This window comes from Chaetura pelagica, unplaced genomic scaffold, assembly GCF_000747805.2.
Source record: "Chaetura pelagica isolate M959 unplaced genomic scaffold, ChaPel_1.0 scaffold425, whole genome shotgun sequence".
In the NCBI taxonomy this organism is placed as follows: Eukaryota; Metazoa; Chordata; class Aves; order Apodiformes; family Apodidae; genus Chaetura; species Chaetura pelagica.
In genome coordinates this window covers 4,547,327-4,558,604 of record NW_009953205.1, presented here as the reverse complement: position 1 = coordinate 4,558,604, position 11,278 = coordinate 4,547,327, and the positions used below count along the sequence as shown (strand labels likewise).

General features: G+C 40.4%; 1 protein-coding gene across 1 annotated transcript in view; it reads right to left on the bottom strand.

Moving 5' to 3' along the window:
- SHCBP1 (SHC SH2-domain binding protein 1) overlaps positions 1-1,701 on the bottom strand; it is a 15,555-nt gene extending 13,854 nt beyond the window's left edge. Inside the window, exons 1-2 of the mRNA XM_009997485.1 lie at positions 1,668-1,701; positions 167-267 (exon numbers count right to left, since the gene is read on the bottom strand). Coding sequence (XP_009995787.1) covers positions 167-267; positions 1,668-1,701 — 135 coding nt within the window. The remainder of the gene's footprint in view (positions 1-166; positions 268-1,667) is intronic.
- Between the last annotated feature and the right edge of the window lie 9,577 nt (positions 1,702-11,278).

Genomic DNA, 11,278 nt, shown 5'->3' with positions numbered 1-11,278 from the left:
GGGGCCGGGCCGGGCCGTTGCTCGTCACCGCGGCGGGGTGACCCGGAGCCGGGCGCTCCCGTTCCCCTGCAGGAGGCCGGGCTGCCTCGGGAGCGAGGCGGCAGCCGGAGAGGTCGGGAACGGAAAAGAACGCTTAAAAACTTCCTCCCGTCAGTCAGAACCAAACCGGTGAGCGGGCCGGGTCTGTTTGCACGACCATAGAAGTGCAGGCGAGCACGGGCAGCGCCTCTTCAAAGCAGAGCTCTGCCTCCAGCGGGGTTTCTGCCCCTACAAGGAGTGTTTCCACATCGCACTCAGAAAAGGATCAGCCAAGCGTGGCCGCAGAAAGATAAAAAAAAGAATCAACAGTCCCGCACCTCCCTTCACCCCCAAAGAAATTAAAACTGTATTTAAAAAACCCGCCTACTCGCGGAACCACTTCTTCACAGAACTCCAGGAAGCTGCGCTAAGCTTCCAGCTCTGACCCACTGACACACAAAAGGCACCTAATTAAAATTCAAAGCACAGGTTTTTCCCCCCTGAATTTCTCAGTGCTTTGACTTTCCGTGAGCGTTAGCATCACTCCTTTCTGACTTGACATCTCTCCACAGTCTGTCCCATGATGCAGCTCAAGTCATTGTTTGTATTTTGAGCTCTGTTACCACACGTGCCAGTAAGGATTAAAGCCAAAACGATGTAAAGTAAGGTTGAGTGAAGCAGTTGGAAGGCATTAATATTTAACCGAGTAGATACTGAGCAAAGACGAGGTGACTGCAGGTCATTACAGGGTCTGGAGACAGGCAGGAACTAAAGAAAAAAAAATTCAAAATACTGCAGTAAGAACATGCAGCGCTCTGTGTAATGCTGTTCCAAAGAGGCAGAGGATCAGTGTCCCGCGGCAGAAGACAACAAGCACGCAGATTTGGGACAGCACAGGCTCACTCTGAGTCTGCCAGTGCCCAGGCCAGGTGTGCAGGATTGCCACTGCAGGCCGATTTCAGATCAATTCCACACAAATTGGTTTTGACCTGCATTAGCACCGCATATAGTTGGTGTTACCAACACCTTTAAGAAGTGTAACAGTGCACAGTAGACTTTTAAAATTGGGAAGCATTCATTTCTCCTCCAAACAATGGCTATTTTTTAATTATTTTTGAAGCAATTTCTTCAAAACATAAACGGCCACGAGGGGGCTGCCTTAGGTTTCTAAAAACATGATCAGACAGCTACAAGATTACAGTTTCTTCATGTTTACTTTCCAAACGTTAATGGCTTTTGCAGTAGCAGTGCAATGCCTACAGCAGGCTACACATTCAGGGGAAACTGACAGCTCTGTTCATCCTGACGTTACACAAGTCTGAGTTGCCATAGATCCACTGAAATCTACCTCTGCTCACCAGAACGCCAGAAGAAAGAATTTCTTAGTCCTCAGTAATTCTCTGCAGTAATGCTGTCAGAATTTAAGCATTATACTGGGCATGCATCTTTAACCATACTCATGTAGTTTTCATCTACTATAATCAGTTACAAAATTACATTAAAACTTCTAAATCTCCCTCCAAAGCTTGTTTTTGTTTTTGGTTTTGCTTGTAAGGTCAGCCTTCAAAACTGAATGGGTTTGTAAATGAAATGTCTGGAAATTGGTAAGTTTTAAGTAATTAAAAATTAGGCATTTATCTCTGCTGAACCTGCAGCATCATTGAACATGATGGGATCCCCCATCTTCAAAGAGCAAAGTGACACAGTTATTCACATAAACTCTTTGCTGTAAATCCATAGCATTGAGAGTCTGCAGTAGGCAACACACATCTGTTAAATTCACACATAACAATGTCTCTGATATGAAGGTAACTTCACTGGCTGAATAAGGGCTTTAAATCCAATCTTGGCAACACATACTAGCAAAACTGTATCCAGGACGTACACTGAGTCAGGAGGAGCAGAGTAATGGTTAAAAAAAAAAAAAAGAGAGAAAACAAGGAGTAAAGAATAGTCTGAGAGGAAAGATAATGGAGGAACAGCAGTAAGAACTTTCACAATAGGGATGGGAAGGAAGAGAATATTTGAAAGAAAAGTACTGGGGAACAGATATTCTGCCAAGGTGAAGCAAGTACTCTTTTGACACCTAGATGTAAGTTACCCTGGTGGGCTGTTCCTTGTCTTGTACTATTTTTCAACACTTAGAATGAAAAGAGACTATCAGCAAGATAGGACAGAAATAACAGACCAGGAGGGGAAAAAAATAAAAAATAAAAAAAGGAGACAAGCCAAATAAAAGGGAGGAAAAGCAGAATGCCAAAAATAGCCTGGAAGATACATGAAAAGCTGGAGTGAGTCTCAGAAAAAATCACAACATGCTTTTGTGACTACAGGAGCATATGAACAAGCTTTTGTCCTGAACGCTGGAGCTCAATGAATGACACACTTTTGAATGACATCTCATTGCTACTGCTCCTCTTAATGACATGTGTGCACTTCAGTCACCCAGATGCTTCTAAAACCCGTCCTTATCTTAAGACTCAAATATATTGGCTCAGCTGCCTTTCCTTTTAAATATTAAAACAGTGGATAGTGCTAGTATGCAAAACTCTGGCTTCTGAAATCTGAAATAGACCTTAATTCAGAAACATGGCAAATACAGTTTGTAAATCACGAATGGCTGTTAATTGCTTCACAGAAATTAATGCAAGTGCAGCTACATAAATTTAAGGAAATGCAGAGACAAACTAGTGTCTTAGTACCAAAAGATAATTTTATTTTGATATTTCACTAGCTTTGGCTGAAGGAACACAATGGTAAAACAGATCCCACATGTGGGATTTGGCCAGTCTTCGTGTCCTGACAATACGCACGTCCCAAGCAGTCAAATCACAGTAGCTGCAGTGTATGTGACACATAAGCATCAGTAAGACTGTGTTGGCTCTAAGCCTGGTGGGAACCCACACCCCTGGCTAAGAGAAGCAGCAAGAAGGTCTGTTGAAGCTGGCATATGTAAGTCAGCCTACAACTCCTTGTGGAGCAGGACTGACGTGCAATGAAAAATTCTTGCTGTGAAAAATTATGCTGAGCTGTTGCTTCAGCTCTCCACAGTGCAAATCCGATGACTGGCAGTTATTAAAGATAACCTGCTTTTCACAGGGTCAGGATAGCCCTTCCCTTTATGTGTAGGCTTATGAAGAAAAATCACCAATCTACAGAAACATATGTAGGATAACAAACATATTTGGTTACTATGGATCAGAACTTCATTATGTGCCACTGATTTCACTGGAGCATGCCAACTGAAAATTGTATTCCAAAGCTGATATCCTGAAGAAAAACAGCAGATTGTTTTACGCAGTGTTCCTACCCAAAGAAAAATACCTTAATTCTAAGTCACCATTGGAAGATAAAACCCTTTGATATTACTTCTGTGGACACAAATATCTCAGTTGAGAGCATGGACTATTTCTGCTTTTAGATGTCTTAAACAGTAACTTCTTTGTCATGTCTCATTATAAGGCAAGCTTAAAATACAAACAGAATCAAAGATCATATTATTTTATTACGTGTAATGAAATGAAAATGTTATTTAATATAGGTCTTGCAAATCAGAAAATATCTATCAAATGTGTGGAATAAGCAGGTGAGACAAACCAAAAGAGATGTGGTAGTGATGAGAAATATGCACAAAAATATGCAGAAAAGAAATAAAAAACTTTTAAAAACTGCTACATAAGACAGTTTAAAAAATGTGTACTTTTTCTCATCTTTACACAAATTTTCTTCGTTGCCATGGCAATAATTTTAGTCTCTCTAGGCCTCCATTTGCCTGTTATAAAATGCAGATAATAGTTTTACTGCATGTTTCATTAATTTATTTACAAACCACTTCTGTGTCTGGGGATGACTGGTGCCACATAATTGTCAATTGCTGATAATAAGTTGGGTTATTAACTATACTTGATGTTCTTTGACAGGTATTTCATCAGTCTTCAGATCATCAGTCTTTTTCTACCTATATAAACGTAAACCACTGTAAACCTAAATAAATCTAATTTAAGCACAAAGGCAATTAAACTGTTGAAAACCTGTATAGTTGCATTCCCTCAAAAAGTCAAACCTAGTTATTCTTTATTAACTATTTTGGAGCTTCTCATATGACTTCTCAGCCAAATGTCTACATTCATCCAAGATGGAGCCATATCACTAATGTCAGGATATCTGACTTGCCGAAGTCAGAAAAATCAGAGCCAGTAAGAGCTGGAAATCACCTGCTTGTATCACTGATTCTCTCTGTATTAACAGAGTATGTTTTAAGTGTTAAGTATGTTTTAAGTGTTTTCTCTAGTAGTTTTCAGAATCTTCTCAATATTGGCTTCTTCAGAAAGGTACTGGCTGGCCTCACAATTGGTCCAACAGCTACCTTATATTCTAAAACCCCAATAAGAGTATTACTTATTTAGATTCTTCTTTTCTTGCAATTCACCTTAACAGCTTCCAACATTCTTAATGCTTTGCCTGCTGAATGCTGAGATTTTACTAACCACAAATATGCCTGTTATTGCTAACTCCTTCATTTTCAGAAATGCAAGTTTTAGCTGACTGACCTTGCAAACTGGGCCCTTATCAAGGAGCTGATAAAATAGATTTTAACCTCTTTGCTCACTGAAGAGGATAATGCACTTCTGTTCTCACACACTCCTCAACATGTTTTCAAGTTCCACTGAAGAGCAGGCAAGGTGCTTCAGTAGGAGTAGAACTTAGTCTAACTGAGGACTGATCTAATTTACGTGGGTTTTTCTTTTTGTTTTTTTTCCATTATTTCACACATATCAAGACACATGTGCCTCTCAGCCACGTTTTCATCTCAGAGAACATTCTATCTCAATATTAACTTGCAGAAGGAATCAACATAATAATGTAAAATCCAAGTCTATGCAGATTATTTGACTAAGACATCTACAACAAAATGCTATAGGTCATGCTCCCCTAGTATTGGGCACACTCCTTCTCCAGATACTCAGCTTTCTGGAGGAAGGTCTGAATAGAGCCAAGAAGCTGTCCTTTTTCAGATGTTTCAAAGTGGTGAAAAGCCCCAGAAAAACAGACTGAGCCCTAAACAAGGTAATTCCTCAGCTGACAACAGAAATACAACAGGAACTCAGCCCACAACAAAATGTCGTCCTTCTCTGGAGACAAACAATAGGCAGGCAGATTTTCCAACAGAAGTTGATATTAAGTGTTGAGGGGAATAGAGACTTAGGGCAAAAATAGAAATTGTAAACAGGCTTCAGCTTTATGACTAACACTGTGATGTATTTATCAGGCATTTAACATTGTATAATATTGTGAATGCTGTATTTTGCCCAATTGCTGTCAGATTTTTATTGGCATTAGTAAGAATAGTCATCATTGCCCCCTTAACTTTCTGCCGCTCTAGAGCTGCAGACCACATCTCTGAAAGAATAGCAAAGATGCAGTGATTGAAGATAAGGATTAAATCGTGATTACTGCAGGTGCAGAACACAACAAATTGTTAGGCATAATTATGTCTGAAAGAAGGCATACTTAAAAAGAATGAAAATTGCTTCCACTAGTCTTTTTGCATGATCATTGCACCTCTTCATTCACTGTATACAGAACAAAATTAAATTTACTAATGATGCAAAAGAATGCAGCTGTTGGTGATGGGATATGTTGTTTTGACCAATGCTTCCTTTCAATTCAGTTAAAATTTTGAACATGGCTGTTTAAAAGTTATTCTCCTATAATTTTGCAATAGTGCAAGTACTTTAGGTTCTTTTTTCCAAAGGACAGCTGTGTCATTATCTTCCCAACTAATGTGCAGTAATGATGTCTCTCAGGTCTTAAAAATTGGCTACTGAAGTGTGTCAGAAAAGAGCTCAATTAGCATGAGGTGATTTCTGACAAACACTTGTCAGTGGGCTTATGATTATGTCTTAACAGATGGTAGTTTGAAAGGCTGGAACTATCTGAAGTGTGCTACTTTGACTGATAGAAAAGGCAGCCAGTTCATTTTGGGCATTTTAAGCCAGACACACTCGACTTTTCTAGCTGCTTTTCTGCCGTTGACTTGGTTTTCTGTGCTCTGCAATCTGCTGAGCAACGTGTGTATAAACACAGTCACATACTGTGATTGCACGCTACATAAGCGTCTATATATTACAGTGATGCAACATGTAACTACATACACGCTCAAATGACAAAGTCAACTCTTTTTCTAGTGAAATTCTTAAAATATCAGAAGGTTTGAAAAATATGTTGAAGGTCCTCCAGGAAAAAAATGTTTCAGACAAAAGGTTTTCTGCTCAAGACAGCAAATACTGGAGTACATCTAAGATCCATGGTTTATAAAAGAATAGAATATGTGACACAATGATCCCTAATGACCACAATCTATTAATCTAAAGAAAAATTTTATTATATATGTTTGCATTCATAGAATCACAGAATAGTTTCGGTTGGAAAAGACCTTTAAGATCATCAAATCCAACCATTAACCCAGCCAGTGCCAAGTTCACCACTAAGCCATGTCCCTAAGCAGCATAAAATAATTATTAACTAGTGTAAAATAAAATTTCTCTTTGGAAAGAACTATTTAATTTTATCCAAACCAGTTTCCCCTCTGGTGGCCCTATTGGTAGCTGCAAATCTTACCCTTCAAAACCAAGTGCTTGCTTATTTAGAAAATAAAAACTATGAAATCTAAAAGTATTCAAAAGCCACTGTATTTCTTTCCTTTGTGCACATCATCAGTCTGTAATAGTGCCTATAGTGTAGAACTGATTTCTGCTGGATCTTGTCCAGCTAAAAAACAATAAAGTCAAGTTCTTGATGCTGTTTGTATGCTCTTTTTGGATACGCCTTTTTTAGACACACCTTTTTTGTTTGTAGCAAAGCACAGCACTGTGTGCTGTTAAGTATCTCTTGCTATGTCTGTACAGCCAAGCTTTGTCACAAAATAACTAAAGACTGTCCTTAGAATAGGACTACTGCTAATGAATTGTCCCCCTTGCTAGCTTTCCTCCGAGCTTTCCAACACTGGCAAAATACCTACAAAATATCCCTCATTGCAAGCAGACACTTAAGTAAAAATCCCCAATGTGAAAAATACTCTATTTCAAAACTGGGCAAACCCAGTAATTTTGCAAGTTCCCCTTAAAACATTCTGTAGGTAACCCTGTACTAGATATCAAGATCTCCCCAGGCTCAATCCAGTTCAAAGCCTTACCTACTGTGTACAGCCACTATCACTATGCAACAGTGCTTACAGGAAAGGCACAAGTGATGGTGGGTCGATCCTAGCCACACCTTTGTGGGGCCTAGAAAATCTTATTTGCACAGAGACCTTGTTGAACATCATGAGGTTCACCTGGGCCCACTTCTCCAGCTTGTCAGGGTCTCTCTGGATGGCATTCCCTCCCTCTGGTGTATTGACCACACCACACAGCTTAGTGTCATCTGCAGACTTGCTGAGGGTGCTCTCAATACCACTGTCAATATTGCCAATGAAGATATTAAACAACACTGGTCCCAGTGTCTAGAGAGATAAGCAACAATGAGCTGTTAATAACACAAAACAGTGGGACAGAGTAAATGGCAAATACTGTCACTATTTTGCATAGTACTTTGAGACACCCAGACAACATTTTCCATAGCAGGATTGCTTCTTTTAACATATTTTCCTTCTGTTATAATCCAGGGCATCAAAACAACTGTTTAAACCAGCTGTGAATAAGTGAACGGACTGAGCTCTTTATACAGTTAGGCATTAGGAAAAAAGATACTGACATTATTTTGGAAATTGGCTGGGACTAGATGAGAAGTTTCCAGCAATAGATGTTTTTTAGGAAGAAATAGACAAGCATCTGTCACTAATGAAGTGGTTATAATGAGCTCATCTTTGGGCAGATACAGCCCTGATGAGGCACAGCCCCACTTCCCACGTTCCAGTGTGCTGTTTTGTAAACTGAGTTCTGAAAGACACTTCCAGCATACTAATGTTTTTTCATCCTCTAAAAGGAGATGGAAGAAGCAGAGCTTGTGGCATATCAAGAGTTATCCTGTATGTGAAATCCTAGGACTGAAACTAAGTAATGTTAAAAGGAACAAGAAGAAAAAGAAACGTTGTGTACACAATGTTAATTGGTAAAAGACACTGATTTAGCTTTGAGTTCAGATTCAGGCAAAGATAAGCACACAATGTAAGTGTGCTTATTACCTTACTTATTTTCAAAGAATATACAGCTGAGAAAGTCTTCTGCATCTTCTAAATTAATAGACTATTCAGCCAGCTGGAGCCCAACCCCCTCTCAATGTGGTTGCCCAAGTCTATTTGGAAGCTGAATGTGGCCTGTTCTGGGAAGTGTCATCTCTCTGTGGTGTTTTTCTGTAATTTCTGTAGATATACTCACCCACATATGCTAGAGTCATGGCAAACTGCACGATTCAGATAGCTTTCTATTTCAAAAAATCACTGAAGGAAGCCTTATGGAAATGAAAACAATTATTACTAAAGAAATCACAGGAGAAAAATAAAATTTCAGAACATGTCAGCATTTATATGCCTTGGAAAACGTTGCATTTTTCATTATTTTCTTGTCCTGTCTTAGCTATTGTCATTTCTTTTTAACAATTCTAATTAATTATATCTCTTTCTCCAAGGATTAGATAAAGATCAGGAACAAAATAGGTTTTCCAAAGTCTGATTCAGTCCTATACAAAGATATTTTATAAGGAGTTCTTCATCTGGGCCACAAAGATGATCAAAGAGCTGGAACACCTCTCCTACAAGGACAGACTGCGAGAGTTGGGGCGGTTCAGCCTGGAGAAGAGAAGGCTCCAAGGAGACCTCACAGCAGCCTTCCAGTGCCTGAAGAGGCTACAGGAAAGCTGGGGTAGGGGGGAGCTTTCTACAAGGGTGTGTAGTGATAGGATAACGGGTAATGATTTTAAGCTGGAAGAGGGTAGATTTAGGTTAGGCATTAGGAAGAAGTTCTTTTTTGTTAGGGTGGTGAGACACTGGCCCAGGGAAGCTGTGGATACTGCCTCCCTAGAAGTGTTCAAGGGCAGGTTGGATGGGACTCTGAGCAACCTGGTCTAGTGGGAGATGTCCCTGCACATGCGGGGGGAGGGGGGGGGGTTGGAACTAGGTGATCTTTAAGGTCCCTTCCAACCATAGCCATTCTATGATTCTGTGACTCTATAATCTACTTTTACATCATCCTGCCAGCCGTGAACCAGTGTTCTCCCTCCAGGACAAACTATTCAGACAATAGAGCCAATGAGGCATAGCTGTCATAGTTTTAAGATTTTCTCCCCAGCGTGTGCATATATCTACACCACCACAACACGTATTTTGAAGTAAAACAAACCTCTTCTCCCAAGAACTGATTTTCTTAAAAGAAAATCAACATTGCTCAATAAACAAGACAATAACTCATAAGACATGAAAAACTCCTTTTTCAGGAGCAAAGAAAATCTCCAAAGTCTTGATTTGTAATACCTGCTGTTCTGAGAGTGCTGGCCACCTAGTAAACACTTGGAGTTTCTGTCTGCAAAGGTCTCCAGACAGCACTAGAACAGTCTCAACAGTAACATTCCCGAAGTGCAGCTATGAACTGATGATTCATCCTTTTAAAGACAGCATTTTGTTAAGAGTTACAGTCATAGTGCCTTGCAAAAGCAGCAGTAATAAAGGAGAACCAGAAGACAGTAAAGGTGGTTATCAAAGGACTTACTGAGATTCTCAAAATCTGCCAGTATGTAATGCACTACAAAAGCTACTTCAAACACAGCACACAAGTGTACAGGCTGCAGACTCACTGAGCTACCAGAAAATTACCTTACATTAGAGGAGTTGGAGACTACAGTCATTATTTGTCAAAGAATAAATTAATTGTGCCACGTTTTCCTGGTGATTGAGACATTTTTTTTCTTCACGACATCTCTTGGCTGCCTCTTTTATCTTTTATAATCCACAGCACAATCTGATAGCAGTTAATTATCAATAACTTTGATCCTGCCCAAACAGAAGTGAACAGAAAATGACCAATTGGGTTCAAAGAGGAGTGAAAATGAGTCCCCAAATTAGACAATAATAATCAGCACTCTGTAACAAGGCTTCAGCTTTCTTGTTACTTCTGCCTTGTGTGGCTTTAATTATTTGCTTTAGGAAGATAATGAAATGGGAATATATAAAGAGAGCATTTTGGACACATACATTAGACATCCAGCTGCCATTTCTGTCTCTGGACTAACATAAACTGAGAGCCTGTATCATAAAGAAGTGCAAATTGTGAAATATCCTCTGTGGAGCTACCGATTTATAGGGAATTCCTGGCCTTGAATTTGTAGTTCCAACATCAACAAAGGCTTGATGCTCCCCTCTGAGTAAAACACAAGTCTACTATTACCCTGAGAATACATTCTCAACTTGAGACAAATAACATAAGTTATTAAGTTGTTCTTGCTTATCTTACCTGATGTCCATTTGAATAGCTTTTTCTTAAGAAAGCTGCTTGTAACTGCATGTTATTTCAAACTGCAGAATTATACAGATCTTTTATGAGTGCTCCACATACGAAACATTGGCTGAATTAAGTGGAGACTACACATATCCAGTCATTGCTTTTGAGCAAGTTCCTTTTTCTTTTAATGACAAAGGAGCCATCCAGAAGGAAGCAAGTCCCAAACACTTAGCCTCTAGAAAACTCTGACAGAAAGGAAGGTGAAGCCCATCAAGGAGCCACATTTCAAGGCAGATGATGATCCAGTGGGCCAGTCTATGAGGGTAAATGTAAGCTGTGTTTCCTCTTCTGAATCACCCTTCAGCTTTGACAGACTTCAGCAGTCACTGTGTCCCACTCCTCCCCAGCACTGGGTCAGTTATCTTGGCAAAAGCTGGAAGTCTCAGCCTTTTCCTAGCAGTTCACACCTGGTTTTTGGCATAGATCTACCTTTTGTGTTAGAAGGGGCTCTCCTACATCATTGTCACAACACGCTTCAAAATACTGTCTAAATCCACTGCCAGTTTCGGAGACAGAGGCCTCAGAAATACGCCATTCCTAGAAAGTGCTTTGAAAACAAGTAGCCGGGTAGAGGAGAGAGACATTCCTGGTGCTCCCGCACAGGGAGAGGCTGGAGCAGCCCCAGCGCTGTGGGCCCGAGGCCGCGCCCGCGCACTGAGGCACAAGGAGCCTGTCCCATCGCCAGCCCGCTGGGACCGCGCGGCTGGTAAGCGGGGCGGAAAGCCTGCCAGACGAGGCACGACGGCGCGACCGGCTCAGAGCTCCCC